A 19,259-nucleotide genomic window follows, 5' to 3' on the forward strand; every position below is an offset into this window, starting at 1 on the left:
AAATCCCTTATTTTTTACTCTTCAGCTGGAGCAAGGCCAGGTTTTGCAGCAGGATGCTATGCTTTGGTAAAATGGAGTTATTTTTCTCTGGGCAGCTCCTGCTGATGGGTTCCTACCACAACCACCTCCACAGAGGGACAGGGGCCACCAGCTGAGTCACCGTGCTGTGCTGGGGACTGCTGACCTCTCCATAGGGCTGCCACTGAGACTTCTCTTTGAAAACTCTCCAGTGCTTTGTTCTCCCTCTGATACAATCCATTTGGAGCAAATGCAGTTTCGGAGCGTCTTGCCAAGCCCACAAGCTTTTTGGGAGACTGCTGTGAAGCTTTAGTGGCAGATAAGGTCCTCTGTGGGGATGGGTGTCTGGCAGAGGAGGCAGTGTGGAGGGGTCCCCTCCTCTCCTCACCCTGCTGGGAATCCTGGAATGAGCATGGGGAATCCAAGGCCAGCCCCAAGGCAGCTAGCTACACGAGTGTGGGGATTCTCACAGCCCTGGGGTCAAATTCCCTCCTGCCTTGCCCCTCCTGGTGCCTGTTCAGCAGTGCTGAGCAGAAGGCATCACTCCTGAGACCCACTGAAATGGGGTGCAATGTGGCTGCAAGCCCAACGCTCCCCAGCCCCCATCTCTTATGGCTCAGAGATACTGCATTTCTGTCTGCAGAGTCAGTAAGCAGCAAGTACGTGCAGCGTCCATACCAGACAGCATCACACCGTGCAGCATTCATTCCATGCAACAGTCATACCGTGCAGTATTTCTAACATGCAGCATTTCCACCACACAGCATTTCCAGGCAGCATTTCCACGCAGTTTGGCTGCCATGGTGTCAGGAGGAGAGGAGAGGGGATGCGCCCAGCCTGGCCCAGCTCTGTACATGGGCAGCAGCAACGCTTGGCTGAGCTGTGCAATGAACCCATGCCACCAGCAGCCCAATGTCCCCAGGGTCCAGGGACTTGGTGACAGTTGACACAGAGGTGGAAGCAGAGCCAGGAGCAGCTCGGGGGGGTTAATACCACTGTAAGTCAAGGCAGGGCCCTCCAACAGAAGGGCTTGTGGCCAGCTGGGGGCCCGTCTGCTGCACCGCCTGCACCAGGCCACAAAGGAGGGTCCCAGTGGCAGCTGGCCCCAGTAGAGGTGACAGAGCCAAGTGGCAGGGCACAGCCCGAGGGTGGCAGAGTCCTTTGTCGGGGTCACTGTGGCTGGTGGGGAGCAGCTGGGATGGAGCCATGGGGCCAGAGGGCAGCAGGCGTCTGGGGGACACAGCAATGGCTGCGAGACCCATTGAGTGCCGTGCTGTTGCTTGTACAGATCATGAATCATTCATTCATTCATTCATTTTATCTCCCACCCCCCCTCTTTGTTTTTCCCAGAAAAAAAAACAAAACAACAACAAAAAGAACCCCAACATCGCCAGCTTAGTGCATGCATCCTTTTGCTCTTTACAGAAACCAAATAGGGATGAGGATGGGATGGGATGGGATGGACCCACCCTGCTGCTGTAACCCAGACAGACCCCCGGCAGCAGCTCAGCCCTGGGGTGATGCCAGCAGCCCCACATCCGGCCCAGCCTCCCCCTCACCAGCAGTGCAGGGCTAATTTCAATTATCTTCTCCAGGCCATGTGAATTCTATTAATATCAAAGTAATGAGGTAATTACTGTGATTTGGAGGAACGGCTGGGGAATTGCTTTGGAGAGGAATTTGCCAGCCAAGAGGGTAAATTAAAACCTCTGTTTGGAAGGGAACAAAAGGCTGCACTGGAGGTGAGCGGGGAGCCATGGGAGACAGCCCAGGCCAGGTGGGGGACACCTGTGTTGCTGTCCCCCTACTGTACTGTGGGGCCACTGCTGTGATGTTCCCTTTGGAGAGCGATGCTGAGATGTGCAGAGGACAAAAGGATGGGGCTGGGGCTGATCCTGCTCTGTGAAGCTCTTGTCCAGGACCTGGGGCACCGTGCTGGCTGTCCCCTCGGTGCTGCTGTCACCCAAGGGCTGTATGTCCCAAGGGCTGTATTCCCAACACACCCGGATACCAGGGGTCACACAAGGGGACCGAAAGGCCGCTGCCTGGTGTCGACACGGCTGCAAGGCGATGGAGCACTGCGGTCCCAGCCAGCAGCAGGCGGGGGTCAGGGGGCTGCGAGAAGAGCTCAGAGCACGAACGCATCTCGGTGCCCACGCACACCGCGGGTTATGGCTCAGAGTAATTGAGGAGCTGAGGGGGGGGGTCCTGGAAGTTCCCATCCACCCGTCCCCGGGGGTCCCACCCGGCTGTCCCCACATCCCGGGGCTCCCCACGCGGCCGCTCCTGGGCGCTGCCGGCGGCTCTCTGCTGGCATCTGCTGCCGGCACGCGGCAACGCAGCGGCTGCGGCGTGGGGACGCGGCTCACAAGTGGCAGGAAGGGGCGGGGGAGCGGGGACACCGGGACGTAGGGACATGGGGACACGTGGACGTGGAGGCACAGGACAGAGCTCTGGGCCAGCCAGGGGTGGGAGCATCCCTCGGGGCTCCTTTTCCTGGGATATCGGGGCCTTCTTGCAGAATCCCGGTTGGAACTTTATGACCATCGCGTTCAGCCATTGCCAGCTCTACAGTGCGCTGCTCAGCCACGTCCCCGTGTCCTCGTGTCTCAAATACCCGCAGCGTGGGGACTCACCGCTCCCTGGCAGCCCGTCCCCATGTCCCACCATCTCTCCACGATGCCCCACCGGAACCTCCTTGGCACATCTGGAGGCCATCTCCTCATGTCCCATCCCTTTGTCACCTGAGAAAAGACACGACCCCTCCTCTCTGCAGCCTCCTGGAGGCGGCTGTAGGGTGATGGGTTCCACCCTCAGCCTTCTCTTCTCATTTCCTTCATCCCCTCCTCAAGTCCTGCTCTCACTTGCCTCACCACCTTGTTGCACTCCTCTGCATGCCCACAAACTACAAAATGTCCTCCTCCTGCCCCTCTGGGCTGAGGACAGCTCAGGCACAGCGCTGCAGCCATCCTGCTCTCGTTGGCTGTTCTCCTCCTGCTCAGGACAACCTTGGCTTTGCCACGTTCACAGCTCATTGGAGACATGAGGTGACAGTGGCAAGCAGTGACATTTACGGGAGCTCCATTCACCGACTTCAAATAGAAGCTGACGGGAGCCACGAGTGTGGGGACATTGCCAGCGCCCTGTGTGGGGACAGCTGCCACGTGCCCCTTGTTGTGGCACGAGCCCAGGACCATGGCAGTACTGGGGCTGTGCTCCGTGCAGAGACGGCACCTGCCCACCTCACTCCTTGCCTCAGTTTCTCCACAAGCACCACGCAGGAGAGGGGCTGCATGGGGACCCTGTGCTGGGCAGGCATGGCATCTTCCCTTGCAGGTTGCACATCACTGCTGGCAGGGCTGTGCCCACCCTGCTGCATCCCCCAGCTCCTGCTTTCCCCACACTTATCTCAGTACCCAGGTGCTTCTTTTTCCCATTTCTTCGACAGCACTCATCCAGCCTTGATAACCCATCTGCCGTGCAGCAGCAAAGTGTTCTCACAGCACAGAGCTCAGCTGGTGTGGCTGTCTTATGGGGAGTCAGAGAGCAGAACCCAGACTGAAAAGGGAGAAACCTGGCCAGGAATGACTGTGTCCCAAAGCAAAGCATCCCAGAGTCAACTGGAGGAGTCAGAGACTGCATGGTTTGGGCAGACGATGCCATTTCACTGCATTTTCTGTATACCAGAGGATGAATCACTCGGCTAAGTACATAGTTAAGTACATAGTGCACATCTGAACCTTTTTTATTTCCCTGCCCATCCTCTCCAGCCACTGATTTCCATGGATCCATTTCAGCAAGGCAGGACCTGCCACCCAGGACTCACAGCTGCCTTGTGCACCCCATGTCCTGCCAGCACCCGGGGTGCTGCTGTCAGGCTTGGGGATGCCACTTCAGGCCCAAACACGAGCTTTAATTCTGTTTCAGAAGCGATTCATTTAATTCACCCAGCTAACAGCACTCTATAAATAGACGGGTGGGCTTTGACACAGCTCCTGTGTGTGCCAAGAGCTGAGCCTAATAATAGCAGCTCACCCACCACGTCCGGGAGCGGGGACGTTCTGCAGGGATAGGATGGGATGGGCTCAGCCGTGTGATAAAATCACTGTGAAAATGTCACCGTCCCACGGGCACTGCAGCACCTCTGTGCCATGATGTGGGGCTGCACACCTGGCCCCGCTGCCCAGCAGCATGGCGTGACACAAGGTTTCCCCCTGCATGGCATTGCTCTGCTTCCCACCGCTGCTTTGTATCTGTGCCTGAGCGCTGCACGTGTGCTGCCAGGGCTGGGGAAGCAAACACATCCCTGGATGGTGCCGTTCTGTGGCACTGAGAGCAGCGTCTCTGCTTTTCACCGTGGCTTACAAGGAGAATACGGCCTTAAGCAATCACCTGTGCTGGAAATAACACTGGAAAGAAAAAAATTATGTGTTTGCATAGACCCATGCTGATTGCAGCTGGGACGGTGGACACAGCGAGCGGCACAGGGCAAAGTGACCCTGGGGCAACAAGAGGACAGATGCCCCCTCTGCCATGGGCACAGCAGCTCTAGGCCTGTGGGACGCACAGAGGATGGGGGGTGACAGGGGCAGGAGCAGCACTCAGACAAACCCGAAAAGTCACTTCAACCAAACTGCACAATTTTGATTGAAGAGAAAAACTGGAATATTTGAGCTGTGTTTTGCAAACGGAAAACCTTCAGGGTTTCCTCTGCCACAATCTCAAGAAATTCCACAGCTGCCTCTGCGTGGGGGGGGGGCGCCGCTGCCTCTGTGTGTGGCTGGGGAGGGCTGCAGCCCCCTCCCTGTACTCCCCCACCCCCCCCCTTGTGCCCTTGTGGGCAAATGGGATTCAATTCCTTTAAGGCTGCTTTTGCAGAGCCTGCGGTTTGGGGACCTGCAGCCCCACCCCAGGGCTCTGGAGCTGCCCGAAGGGACACAAGGGATGTACCCAGAGGTATTTTTCATCCCTAATTGCTGCCACTCGGTTGCAGGAGGAAATGCGGATCTGCCAAAGGAAACAAACACCGTTCCTGTTTTCAAGAAGCAGGACAGGGAAAGAGAAAGGCAAGACTGTTTTGAATGTCTCCAAAAATCCTCCCTGCTGTTGTCTGCGCCCATCTTTGGGGCATCGACGTCGCGGGACGTCTGCGGGAGAGCTCCTGGGGCCGCCCCCCGCCGCCCTCAAAAGCCGCCCTCGCTTTTCATCATCGCAATTTTCCGTAAAAAGTCCGGAGTCCGCTTCGAGTGACTTTCGGGTTTGCCTGACAGCGCCGCTCGCTTCCACGAAAGCAGTTACTCGGGTCCCCCGCGGCACGCCCAAAGCTCTCGCGGCACCCGGTTCTCGGCACGGACACCGCTGCGCCCCGACGAGCCCCGCGGTGTCCCTCCTTCACACGGCCGCCCCGCGGTGCCCACAGCCGGGCGGCTGTGAGTGCGGGCGGCCAGACCTCGCCGCGCCCCTCCCGGCTCTCCCCGTCCCTTCCACGGGCGCGGAACCCCGCAGCGCGGCGCTGCCCCGACGGGGCGGGCGTGGGCCGGGCCGGGGGCGGTGCGCGGGGCGCGGAGCTCCGCCGGGCGGGCGAGGGGCAGCGCGGAGCGGAGGTGCCGGAGCGACGGGGCCGGGCTCGGCATGCGCGGAAGATGGCGGCGGGCAGGCGCGGGGCGCGCAGCGGGCTGCTGGAGCTGCGCGGCCCCGGCGGGCAGTGGCTCCGCGTCCTCCTCACCCTGAGCGACGACACGCTGAGCGTCAACCCCGCCGACGGTCCCGGGCACGGGGAGCCGCCGGCGGCTCAGCTGAACGGAGGGGAGCAGAGCTCCGGCGTGCCCGAGGCGCTCGCCAACATCAGGCGTACGGTGCGCGTCGTCAAACAGGACGTGGGGGGGCTCGGCATCAGCATTAAAGGTGAGGGGGGGGCTTCGGGAGGGGGCTGCAGGTGGGACCCGCGCTGCCTTTCTGCGACCGGAGCGCTCCGCCCGCGTGTCCTTGCGTCCTGCGTGACCCCGGTGCGATGTCCCCTCCGGGCCGCCCCGAACGCAGCGCTCTGCCCCCGTCCAGTGTCCCCGGCCGCCCTCGCCCCCCTCCTGGGGACTTTGCGGGAACTTCGGGCCGGGAACTTTTACGAGGTGGGGGCGGGGGGCTGCCGTTTTCTGACGTGGCCGCATCGGGCTCAGCCTTCACCGCGCTCTTTGCCGGACGTGGGGTGGGGCGGTCTGTGGGGTGCGGGTCTCCGTGCGGAGTCCGGGGTGAGACCTCACTGCTGGTGGGGTTCTGGGTGCTGGAGCTCGGCAGCGCTTTTGGGAAGTGCAAATCTCCCTTGTAAGCAACCCTGAGCTGCGAAGCTCTGCCGGCTCCGCGGCTCTCCCAGGAAAGGAGAAACGTTACTTGGTTCAGCTAAACTTTATTTTTGCAGTGACGTAGGTGGAAACCAAGGAGCCGCGATCCAAACGGGGAGCTGCGGGCGTGCGGGCAGCACTGGGCTGCCTTGTGCCTGCTGCTTTGCAGGGGGGCGAGCATTTCCCTTTAAACGCAGCCCTCAGCTCGTAGCCAAACCCTGCTGTCCCTGCGGGGGTGTGGAGGCATGGAGGGACGGGTTCCCCCCTGCCAGCCAGCTCCTGACCACGGCCCGTGGGACAGAACGTAAAGCAGATCCTTCTGGTTGGGGTATTACAGCTGCATCCTAACGCCAGGCGCTGCTTTGCTCGGGGTTTCTGGTGCTTCAGCCAGCCCTGCAGGGTTACGATGATTAGGGTTAGGGTTAGCATCTCTTTCCTGCAGGCTCGGTGTACCGCACCGTGCTCCGGGCAACGGTTCCCTTTCCACGCACGCAGCCCAGAATGGGTGGCTGCGAGGCGCTGCTTCCAGGCCGGGCTCGGCAGCCAGCAGCAGCCCCCGCGGGGGCCTCTGACAGCTGATAGCCGGAGGAGCCCTCAGCTCCCGGAGAGGCTCTGCAGAAATCTGAGCGGGGCAAAGCCTGCGGCACGGCGGGCGCAGCGCCGGGCGGTGTCACGCTGCCTGTCCCAGCCCGTGGGTGGGGAGTGGGGGGGAGCGAGGGGGTGCCCGGCACACGCTGTCCCAGCGCTGAGTGCGGGCAGCGCCAGGCGGAGCTGCTGGCGTCTCCTACGGGTTCAAAAGTTAACGTGCAAATTGATCTCTCCGAGCTGCCCGGAGGCCTTGAGAGATGTCCCGGTGGGCTGAAGAGTGGGGAGCAGCCCGAATGGAGCCAGAGAGGAGTGGGGAGCAGATAGCCCTGCGGCTGGGCAGCCGCTCTGTGGCTCTTTTGCCTCTCCAGCACTCGGCTGCTGCCCCGTTGAGACCGCGGGGTCCTGAGAGCAGGGAGGGCGGTTCAGCACACGCAATTAATAATGCAAATAGTGACACGGTTTCCTGCCAGAAGTGATGGGGAGGCGGTCAGGGTGTGTGTTTGCTCTGCGAGGAAATCTGCAGCCACTCAGATGGCTTTTTGAAGCACTTACATGCATCTGCCATACAGCCCTGAAGTATTTGGGCACTGCATGTGCTTGTTACAGGGCTGGGGGCTGCACTCAGCCCCGAGCAGCCAGCGTGCCCCTAATTGCTCAGTGTCCCCTAACTGCTCGGTGCCCCTTCTGCCCGCAGGTGGCCGGGAGAACAAGATGCCCATCCTCATCTCCAAGATCTTCAAGGGACTGGCAGCAGATCAGACCGAGGCGCTGTACGTGGGAGATGCCATCCTGTCTGTGAATGGCACCGACCTGTCCGAGGCCACGCACGACGAGGCGGTGCAGGCGCTGAAGAAGACGGGCAAAGAGGTGGTGCTGGAAGGTAGGGGGCAGCGGGGTGCCCTGCTTATGTACACCCTGCGGGTACCCTCATGTCCTCTGCTCCCGGGCTCTGCTTTTCCCAGAACTTCCATTTAAATCCTCCTCCTCAGCTGGAGCTCTCCCTCGCCTTCCCCCAGTTGTGTCATCTCCAGATTTCTGATTTTCGCTGTGCTCAGCCCTTTTCTGCTCTGGGTTCCTCCTCTCCTGGGAGCCACAGAACCACGCTGCAGCCTGAGGAATGTGCTGCTCTGCACAGCTGCCGGGTGCAGATAGGGGCTGATTTATTTTTTTTCTGACCAAAGAGAAATACAAGAGCCTCTTTCTTTGGGAGTCTGCAAAATTCCTCCCCGCGGCCGCCGCGCTCAGACCACCCTCTCTCTGTTATTTTCTTTTCATCCTTTACTTTGGCACGGGCTTCCCTTCTGCTGGAGGTGCTGCAGGAGGTGGTGCTGAGCTGCCCTTCCTTGAGAGAACCACTTCTCCCTCTGACCTTCCTCCTCCTCCTCTGCAGGAGCGGGGCTGGGCTTCAGAGGAGAGCCAGGCTGACTCCCACTGTCATGTTCTGGGTTATGTTGTAGTGATGTAATCACTCTCCTGCAGCCTTATTCCCCCAGTCAGGTTGGATATTAGGAAACATTTCTTCTCCAGAAGAGTGGTGAGGCATTGGAAAAAGCTGCCCGGGGTGGAGGTAGAGTAACCGTTCCTGAGGTATTTAAGAGCTGTGGAGATGTGGCACTGAGGGACTGGTCACTGGGCATGGTGGGATAGGTTGGGGTTGGAGTGGATGATCTTAGAGGTCTTTTCTAACCTTTATGGTTCAATGATGTGTGCATGGCATCTCCATCTCATCGTCACCTCCACTTCCCCTCCATTTCCCATGAGGCAGAGCCTGGGGATATGGCACTGCTTTACACTGAGCTGGGGACAGCCCTGCTCCAATCTTGTCCTTGGGCTTGCTCCAAGGCTCAGTGACAAGTGACATGGTGACTTTAGCATCCAGCAGGTGCCCTTTACTCCTGACCACGCTCCCTCCTGGAGCCCCACACCTGGACTCCATGTGGGGCTGCCTGTCCCCTGCTGACCCCTGTCCCTGCAGCTCTGGGTCAGCCCTGTGCTGTTCTGTGTGCCCCAGCCTGGCACAGAGCTTGGTTATGTTGGGCTGGCATTGACAGGGGATGAGGGCAAACCGCAGCCCCTGGGCACTCCCTGGTTAACTCTGACATCCGTTCTCTTCACCATAAATATCACCATGCAGTTATTTAGCACAGCCAGCATATGTTCACCACCTTTCTCCTCCCCAGCAAAGACTGTGTTTGGAACTGGAGCCCTTTTAGAGTGGCTCACGAGCGCTGTGCCAGACAGAAACAGAGCCCTGACCGTGCTGTCGCTGAGAAACCATCGGTTTGCACGCTCCTGGCTGGTGGGGGCAGTGAATTGGGGTACTTCCCCCATGCTGAGCCCCAGAGCCAAAGCCTGGCCCTGCAATGCTGGCATTCCTGGGTGAGGTGACATGCAGAGGCTCCCGGTGTGCCCTGCCAGCACTGCTCTGTGCCAAGCTGCTCACTGCTATCTGCAGGAGTGTGACGGTATTTATATTACAGTGTTATATGGGGAGAGGCAGCTCTGCCTGACCTTATTTTTCCCCTTTTTTTTTTTAAATTTATTTATGCATCAACTTTGTATCCAGAGTTACAAAGCACTGCTGGGCTCAGCAGACACTGGAGAAAGTAACACAGGGCTGAAGGGACAGGAGATCTCAGTAGCTGGTTTTGGGACTGGGATTTGCATGCTGGTGCAAAGAGGCTCAGCAGTTGGTGTCCCTGTGGCACTGGGGCTGCCCTCCTGTCTGTGAGCCTGTGGAGCTGTGCAGGGTGAGCCCTGAGCTGTGATCTGAGCATTAGGATGTATTGTGGGAGATGCTGTGGTCAGACCACAGTGGGAGCACCAGGTCTGATATGCTGATGTGCTCCATGCCCTCTGGAAGGAGGATCAGAGCCTCTTGTCTTGGCACACTCTGGGCAGAAAACTTGCAGAAAGTGCAAATTTAGTGACCCAGCTGTGCTGTCTTAGAGATGCTTTGAGATGAGTGCTATGATCTCAAGACCACACCTGGGATTTTTGGGGTGCACCAGGACATCCTGCACAATGAATGCCGGAGCTGGTGGCCACGTGCCCATGTTTCATGCAGCACCGGCTCACAGAAAGGAAAGGGTTGGAAGGGACCCCAAGGATCACCAAGCTCCAACCCCCTGCCACAGGCAGGGCCACCAACCTCCCCATTTAATACCAGCCCAGGCTGCCCAGGGCCCCATCCAACCTGGCCTTGAACACCTCCAGGGACTGGGCTCTGCACACATGTGTGCACTGAGGGGGCCTCCAGTGACACCCCAGGGCAGTGCCTTGCATCCCATCCCCTGCGTGGCTCTGGGGATTTCTCCTGGCACGGCAGCCATTGGCCCTTCTCCTACCCTTCTCCTGCTGCCATGATGTGCTCCAGCCATTGCGCAGCCGATGCTGGTGGTGTCCCACTGCCCTGAGGTGACACTTAGGACAGGTGGTGCAGGAATGCTGCAGTTACTGTGAGTTAGGAGGGGGGGCTGGGGGCATGGCAAGCAGTGTGTCCCTGTGCCCTAGAGCACTGTTCCCTGCAAATGGCCTTTGGCAAGGGTTGAGTGCCTGCAGCTGAATGCTGACTTGTGAAATGCAGTGAGCTGCCAGGCACTGGGTAGTGATGGGTCCCCCCTGCTGGGAGTGCTGCCCGGGCAGCACAGCTCGCATGCCTGTGGCAGCACGGCCGCTATTTATACCAGCAGGCACGAGGTGGGTGGCAGGCACATGTCTGTGCCCTGGTCCTTTCCCAGCAGCTACCCGAGGAAAGCCCTTTTGAGCAGCACAGTCCCTGCAGCGCACCGCCCTGCTCAGTCTTGGCTTGTGTGAGCCCCGAGACCCCTGGCCCCATTCTGCAGCTGTGTCTGGAAGGCCCCAACAGTTCCCCATCACTTCTCTCCTCTTTCCCAAGCCCTAGGGACCACTTTGAGGTTTGCTCCTGACTCGCCAGGTCCTGAGCACTGGTTTCTCACCCCTGCTTCGTAGCTCACCAGGCAGGGTGGGTTATGTGAGCTGCGTGCACGCAGCTCCAGGCTTTTCCTGGGGCCAAGCCATGGTATTTCAGAGCTATTACTGCTTTGTTCCCGCTTGGCTGTGGGACCAGCTGTACCAGCACAGTTTGGACTGTGTAATTTTGGCCTGGGCCTCCTGCCCGTTCCCCGCCCCTGGCTCCATGTGCCATCCCAGCCAATGGGGTCAGGGCTGGAATGGGAGCTGTGACCCAAGGCACGTTAGAAAAAAAAAAAAAAAAGAGGAAAAAGGATAGTTTTGGCCAGCTCAGCTCTCTGGTGCGTGGCAGCATGCCCCAAATGGGGGGCAGATGTGGGGTTCTGCAGAGATCCCACAGCAGCACTGTGGGCGATGTTGGGCTGATGGCTGCAGGAGGTGCGGGTGCCGCAGGCAGGCTGTGGCCACGCCATGCCATACCCCGGCTCTTCTCTTGCAGTGAAGTACATGAAGGAGATCTCACCTTACTTCAAGAACTCGGCGGCGGGGCCGACGGTCAGCTGGGACCCCTCTCCTGCCGCCCCGCAGAAGCACTCGTCCCCCGTGCTGCCGCCCCGCGAGAGCCGCGCGGTGCCGCTGCGGATGTGCTACGTGTCCCGCAAGTGCCTCCCTGCTGACCCCGAGCACAGGTAGGGCTGCACCGCGCTGCGGGGACGGGGCGGCCGCGTGGGGGGCAGCGGGGATCCAAACGGGGCCGTGTCGCTGCAGGTACCTGGAGGTGTGCTCGGCGGATGGGCGCGTGGCTCTGTTCCTACGGGCGAAGGACGAGGCCACGGCACAGTCGTGGCTCGGGGCCATCCAGAGCGCTGCGGGCGCGCTGCTGCCGCGGGTGAAGGATGAGCTGCGGGCGCAGCTGGCGGGCGCTGGCACAGTGAGCGGCAGGGAGGTCAAGCACGTGGGCTGGCTGACTGAGCAGGTACCTGCAGCCCCGCTGTCCCCTGTCTGGTGTCCCCTCCGTCCCTGACCCCTTCCCCTTGCAGCTGCCCGGTGCCGGCACCAGGAACCTGCTGGCTGTGCTCACCGAGAAGGAGCTGCTGCTGTATGGCAGCCTGCCGCAGAGCCGTGATGCGCTGGGCAAACCGGTGCACAGCTACCCACTCATTGCCACCAGGTAGGGCTGCCAGAGGGATGGGGGGTGGTGGTGGTGGCCTGGGGTACTGGTGGTGGCTGTGGGTGGTGCTGGTGTCCTAATGGGGTAGCAGGGCCTCAGGATAATGGCAGTGGTGTCCTTGGGGTGGTGGCGGTGTCCCAGATGTGGCGGCAGTGTCTAGGAGTGCTGGCAGTGTCCAAGGATGGTTTTGGTGTGCAAGAGTGGCAGTGGCACCGTAGGGGTGGTGTTGGTGTCTTGGGGGGCTGGCAGCGTCTGGGAGTGGTGGCAGTACTGTGTGGGGCTGTTGGTGTCCTAGGGATGGTGATGATGTCCAAGGATGGTGGTGATGTCCAGGGGCAGTGGTGGTGTTGCAGCGTGGTGATGGTGTCCTGAAAGTGGTGGCAGTGCCTGGGAGTGGTGGCGGTGTCCGGGGTTGACTGCAGGACCCCAGCACTGGTGGCAGAGTCTAGGGGTGGTGGCACAACTTGGTGGATGATAGCAGTGCCCCTGGGATTTCCTTCCTAGGACTGATGCCAAAACCTGGGGTGGTGGTGGCAGAGCCTCAGGGGTCACTGGTAGCATTCAAGGGTTATTGGCTGTGCTCTGGGGATGGTGGCAGTGCCAAGGGTGGTGGCAGGGTGCGTGGGTTGTGGTAAAGCCCCAGGGGTGGTGGTGGTGTCCCAGGGGTGGTGGTGGTGTCCCAGATGATGGTGTTGGTGTCCCAGGGGTGGTGGTGGTGTCCCAGGGGTGGTGGTGGTGTCCCAGGTGATGGTGTTGGTGTCCCAGGGGTGGTGATATTCTGGGGTGCTGGCAGAGTCTAGGACAGGTGGCAGCATCCTGGCTGGTGGTAGCATCCAGGGATGGTGGTTGTGGGCTGTGGTACTGGTGTCCTGGGGTGGTGGTGGCGTCCCAGAGGCGGTGGTATCCCGAGCTGGAAGCAGTGCTGCAGGGCAGCGTTGGTGTCCCAGGAGCAGTGGTGATGTCCATGCGGGGTGGCGGAGCCCCGGGGGGACAGCGGCGTCCTAGAGCGTTGGCAGTGTCTGCGAGTTGTGTCAGGACCCTGGAGATAGCGGCAGCGTCCGTGGGGTGGTGGCAGGTTGCTGGGAACGGTGTCGGTGTCCCGCCGTCCCGGCAGAACTTAGAATACGGCAGCGGCAGCCGCTCTCGGCGCGGGGGCGCGCGCGGTGCGCGGGCGCGGCGGGTCCCACGGGCGGTGTTGCGGCGCCCCCTGGCGGCCACGCGGTGCTGAGCGCCGTGCCGCAGGTTGGTGCACTCGGGGCCCGCCAAGGGTTCGGCGCTGCTGGAAGCGGAGCTGGCGTTCGCGCTGCGGGCCGGCACGCGGCTGGGAGTGCAGAGCCACCTCTTCAGCCTGGAAAGCCCCCGAGAGCTGGCGCTCTGGACTCGCCTGCTGGTGGACGGCACCCACGGCGCCGCCGAGCTCGCTCAGGAGGTGTCCGCAGGTACGGGGTTGGGGTCCCGGCGGGGCCATGGGTGGAGCGGTGCGCTCGCATCGCCGTGCTGAGCGCGTCCCCGTCCGCAGCGTGCACCTGGAAAGGGCAGGAGTGCATCCTGTCCATCCACATCGACAAAGGCTTCACCATCTCCGCCACGGAGCCGGGGCTCAGCAGGACCGTGCTGCTCCAACAGCCCTTCGAAAAGCTGCAGATGTCCTCGGACGACGGCACCAAGATGCTCTACCTGGATTTCGGAGGCCCCGAGGGAGAGATCGTGAGTGGGCGCCACCCTACGGCCCCCGGGAGGCTGAGGGGACTTTGGGGGGTTCCTCGTCCCCTGCAGCTCCTCCAGATCCCTCCCCTCCGCCAGCACAAAGCCGCCCGCTCCTCGACAATTCTCACTGCAAACGTCCCTCTGCTCCTCTCTTGCAGCAATTGGACCTTCACTCCTGCCCCAAAACCATCGTGTTCATCATCCACTCCTTCCTTTCGGCCAAGGTGACCCGGCTGGGGCTGCTGGCGTGAATCCAGAGCGGGGTCCCGGCCCCCACCACATCTATGCACCTCCCTTCAGGCCACCTCCAGCCCGAAGCCCCCCGGTTGGGACGCAGCCCCCCGCAGGGTGATGCCATCCCGGTGCCATCCTGAGGGTGGCAGTGCCTGATGGCCCCGTGCCTCCATCCCTCCTTGCAGCGCTCGGTCAGAGCAGCCCCGTGGACACCGCTCGAGTGCCTTGAGATGATATTTTCTGTACAAAGAACCCATTTGTATGGAAGTTTTATATTTATATCACCCCCGGTGCAGATGCTGATGGGGCAGCACTCGTCCACCCGAGTCCCCCAGCACAGGCATTGGGGTCTGCCTGCCCCCAGCACAGCACAGCACAGCTCTGGGGGCCGGATGGACAGGAGCTGCAGATCAGCACAATTTGCCAAATCGTTCCGTGTCGCAGCGTGCGACAGGAGCTGCTTTTCTTTGGGATGGTTGGGTGCTTTGTTTGACTTTGCCAACTCTGCATCGTTTTATTTCTTGGTTCTGGGGGGAGGGCTGCCAGGTGGCTGCTGGGAAACGTGTCACAAACCAAAAGTTTCTGCATGGAAATGCCTCTTCTTGTCTGATTTTGGTCAAATAAACTCGCAGCTCACACCCAGCATTGACTCTGGGCGACTTCCACTGGGACAAGTGGGAGGGGGGGATGTGGGCTCCACGTGGGCTCTTGATGGGGCAGGATGCAGGTGAGCAGACCCTGCGTTGTATGGCACAGTGCTGTCCTGTGCAAACTGGATTTCCAAAAGAAGAAAAAAGAAACAAAACCCCCAACTACGTCACTGTCAAATCAGTGCCACGGTTCAGAAACAGGTGGTGCATTTTTCTATGATCAAAAGTGCGTCTGCGCGAGGAAAAAAACTGTTGCTGCCGTTTCCCTTCCCTTTCTGCCCTGCAGCCATTGGGTTCACACCGATAAAAGAGGGAATCGCTCCCAGTCCTGAGCAGATCTCCCACAAACTGCCATCCCACTCCATAGCGGCAGAACAAGCTTTCTGTTTGGAGATGGACCTCTGCTTCCTTGGATTTTTTGTGTTCAGTGCTGGTGATGGGTTGGGGATTTTTCCCAGCCCCTTCTGGCCCTGGCAGTGCGGCGTGGCTGAGGCTGTATGGCACCAGCAGGACTCGAGGAGCAGAGGTCAATGGGGTGGTGGAGTGAGAGCAGGGAAATGGATGGCAAATGGAAGCAGAGGAGGCTTCCTGCTCCCCCCTGCTCGTGCTCCTCATTAGTCAGCGCTGACCTTTCAGAGCCATAATCAAACAAGGCAGCCCAACGCTTAAATCGGAGTGTTTTGTGCTGATATTTACAACTGGTTCTCACACTGGAGAGCCCAAATGAAAACTTCCTCACAGACAGTGCGCTGCAGGGAGCGGGGATCAAAGAACTCATTTGCCAAAGCATGCGTGTGCTGGCCCCTATCAGCCAGCAGCCAGGCCTATATCCCATCCCACCCCATCCCATCCCATCCCACCCCATCCCATCCCCTCCCACCCCATCCCATCCCATCCCATCCCATCCCATCCCATCCCATCCCATCCCACCCCATCCCATCCCCTCCCACCCCATCCCATCCCATCCCATCCCATCCCACCCCACCCCATCCCACCCCATCCCACCCCATCCCACCCCATCCCATCCCATCCCACCCCATCCCACCCCATCCCACCCATCCCATCCCATCCCACCCCATCCCATCCCACCCCACCCCATCCAATCCCATCCCATCCCATCCCATCCCATCCCATCCCATCCCATCCCATCCCACCCCATCCCACCCCATCCCACCCCATCCCACCCCATCCCATCCCATCCCACCCCATCCCACTCCATCCCATCCCACCCCACCCCATCCCACCCCACCCCATCCCATCCCATCCCATCCCATCCCATCCCATCCCATCCCATCCCATCCCACCCCATCCCATCCCATCCCACCCCATCCCACCCCATCCCACCCCATCCCATCCCACCCCACTCCATCCCACCCCATCCCATCCCACCCCATCCCATCCCACCCCACCCCATCCAATCCCATCCCATCCCATCCCATCCCATCCCACCCCACCCCATCCCATCCCATCCCATCCCATCCCATCCCACCCCATCCCATCCCATCCCACCCCATCCCACCCCATCCCACCCCATCCCATCCCACCCCACTCCATCCCACCCCATCCCATCCCACTCCATCCCATCCCATCCCATCCCATCCCATCCCACTCCATCCCATCCCATCCCATCCCATCCCATCCCATCCCATCCCATCCCATCCCATCCCATTGCACTGCCTGCTGTTTGTGCTGGAGCTTTTTTGTTTATCAGCCCTTCTTGCCAGAGTGCTGAGCACACAGTGTGTGCAGGGTCCCTTCCCACCCTGCAGCCCCCATGCTACATCCCCCCCTTCCTTATCTCAGGGTTTTCAGTTAAAACGAAGGGAAGCAAATGGAGCTAATGCTGCATGTCTGGCCCAGGTGACACAGAAGGAACCAAGCCCACAGGTAACACCTTTGTCCTCCTCACTCCTGAGTGAAGCAGCTGGTATGGATGCTGCCATTAAAACAACGGGGAAAATCATCAAAAGGCCAAGGAAATCCAGATGTTTTTATCCCAGCTCTACAACTTATCTATCTACCTGTCTATCAGTCTATCTATCATCTATCAGTCTATCCATCTATCTGTCCATCTATCCGTTTATCTATCCATCTATCTATCGTCTGTGTATCCATCTATCAGTCAATCTATCTACCTTTCTGTCCATGTCTATCAAGCAATTAATCTGTTTCTCTCTCTTTATCCATCTGTCTATATATCTCTCTTTATACCTGTCTATCTTTTCATCTATCTATCCATTTGTCTATCTGTGTCTGTCTATCCACGTATCTGTCTATCTAACCATCCATCCATCTATCCATCTCTCAGTCTGTCTGTCTATATATCCGTCCGTCTGTCCATCCATCCATCCATCCATCCATCCATCCATCCATCCATCCATCCATCTGTATATTTATCTGTCTATTTAATATATGCATTTAACTTCTCTCTATGTGTTCTAGATCAGATCAGGACTCAGGAGGCTGGGGAGCTGAGAACAGCTGAGCTGACAGCCAGAAGGCAGAGGTTTGCTCTCCAGCCAGAGATGGGATTTGATGTGTAATGTGCAGAGATACAGCAGAGATCCTATCAGAGTTTCTGTGGCTTTGTTGTACTGTGTTTGATAAGTGCTGCAAAGTAGATTTCCCCCTACTAAAAAACATTCCTTTTCACAGCAGAAGCTTATTTCTGAGCCCTTCACCGTGGTGGTGACATATCCATATGCAATATAAATGACCTGTTGTTTCAAATGATGATAATGGGAATAAATACCAAATTAAAAAAGAATCAAACCTCTTAGGTCAGGAGAAATACCAGAATTTCAAACACCCAGAAAGCTCTTGCTCTAGCAAAGGCCACGTAACCACGGCAACGGGAGCCCTCACTGTCACGATAATAAAAAAATATATTATTCTAGGAGAGCTCTTAAAAGGGAAATATACATTTCACTGAGGTGGGTGATGAAATATTGGGTGGTGGATTGAGGAATGAGGTGGAGGAGCCTGGGAAGCTGTCTTGGCTGTTCTTCAGCATGTGGCAGGCAGAGGGATGGAGAGCTGGGGGCTGGGGGTGCAAATGGCCCCACTGAGGATGTCCACCCTGGAACAACACAGAGTGGATGGCAAATGCTGGGAGTTCTGGAGCAGCAGCAGCGTCCTGCAGTGCTGTGAGGGCGACTGTCCCGCTGTGTGATACGGGCCGGCTGGCTGGGAGCTGCAGCAGCTCTCTGGAAAATGGGCCCAGACGTGGAATGGCAAATTGGAGCAGCCCTGTGCCAGGCTGGCGTGGGGGCTCAGCGATGTCCCCAAGTCTCCAGGCCGATGCCCCTCATTCCAGGGGATCAGGTGGATGATGGCAGACAGACAGGGATGTTCCTGCTGTTGGTCCTCCTCCCCCACGCTGGTTCCACAGGTAGGGCTCTGCTCGCCTTGATTCCACTGGCAGTGCAGCTCAATGCTTTATGAGCAGCCAACCCAGGGTCTCCGCCTCATACCCTGCCAGCCGGGGCTCTGCCCTGCCAGCACTGGCATTTTACCCCGCTGCCCTTCCTACCACAGCTAAGGGGAGCCCAGGGACAAGCAGGAGGTCTGGGGAGTCCTGCTGAGACCCAGCAGCCAGGGCTCTGTGCAGAGGACCCGAGGGGTAACATCCACAACACTTCCCGTTGTGACTCCGATCCCGGCAAAGCACTGGGAAACCTCTGAACCTCTGCGGGCACAGAGGGAAGGGACTGCAGGTGCTAATAAGGGGGTGAAACGCAGGGCTGCACGACCGGCAGAGCCCTCCGCGGGCATCCATCCTTTCAGAGATACCATCTGCGCAGAGACCTCGGGGCGCTTCACCGCTACGCCGCCGTCCAACCGCGCCTCAGAACCCCGAGGAGCACAACGTCGGCAGCTCCGTGCCCCGGAGGTCAGCCGCTCTCGAATCCCGAGGCCGCTCACTTCGCTCTCTGCAGGGGGAGCTCTCGCAGTGCCGCAGCCGCAGCTCCGTGCGCTCCCAGGCGGCTCCGCCGAGCAGCAGCCGCTTCGCTCCACTCCGCACCGCACCGCGCTCCGCGGCTTCCCAGAGGACACATTGGGCTGACATCCATCCCATGGTTTCCCACCTCCTTGCATTCGTTCCACCCGCGGTGTTTTCTAGCGATCAACTTGAACTGAGATCGATTGCGCCTGTATGGAGAGCGGGGCGGTGCGCGGGGTGCTGTGCTGGGAGTGCGGCGAGCAGAACACAGGCACCTCTCAGCCTGTCAGCAGCTCCTGCCGTGGAGCAGCGTCACGGGACGGGGTGCCAGCCGTCCCCGGCAGAACGGAGGTGCTCAGAGAGGCGATGGTGCCCCATCCGTGCAGACAGCCAAGGTCAGGCTGGATGGGGCTCTGGGCACTGATGGAGCTGTGGGCGTCCCTGTGCACTGCAGGGGGGTTGGACCTGATGGCCTCTAAGGATCCTTTCCAACTCAAATGGTTCTACGATGGTATGACCAACCCCTATTCCAGATTTGGTGCTGGGTGGAACAGAGTGCTCATGGGCACAGCAGGGTGAGGAGTGTGCAGGCCCTCCCCTGTGGCTCTGGGAGGCACATGGAAAGAAATGAAGGAATTTGCACTTACTTTTCCATCAGAGATGCCTTTTAGTCCTGTATC

General features: G+C 59.5%; 1 protein-coding gene across 2 annotated transcripts; it reads left to right on the top strand.

Annotated features, from left to right (window-relative positions):
• The first annotated feature begins 4,969 nt into the window (after positions 1-4,969).
• SNTA1 (syntrophin alpha 1) lies at positions 4,970-14,628 on the top strand. 2 transcript variants are annotated; one of them, XM_048963547.1, is made up of 8 exons: positions 4,970-5,084; positions 7,636-7,821; positions 11,374-11,563; positions 11,643-11,850; positions 11,915-12,045; positions 13,288-13,484; positions 13,565-13,752; positions 13,911-14,628. In XM_048963547.1, exons 1-8 carry the CDS (start codon positions 5,018-5,020, stop codon positions 14,001-14,003), a joined length of 1,260 nt encoding a protein of 419 aa, XP_048819504.1. In that variant the 5' UTR covers positions 4,970-5,017; the 3' UTR covers positions 14,004-14,628. The 2 variants fall into 2 exon arrangements, with proteins under 2 accessions (XP_048819504.1, XP_048819503.1); XM_048963546.1 differs by lacking the exon at positions 4,970-5,084 and adding an exon at positions 5,587-5,922.
• The last annotated feature ends 4,631 nt before the right edge of the window (positions 14,629-19,259 follow it).

This window comes from Lagopus muta, chromosome 16 (genome assembly GCF_023343835.1).
Source record: "Lagopus muta isolate bLagMut1 chromosome 16, bLagMut1 primary, whole genome shotgun sequence".
NCBI lineage: Eukaryota > Metazoa > Chordata > Aves > Galliformes > Phasianidae > Lagopus > Lagopus muta.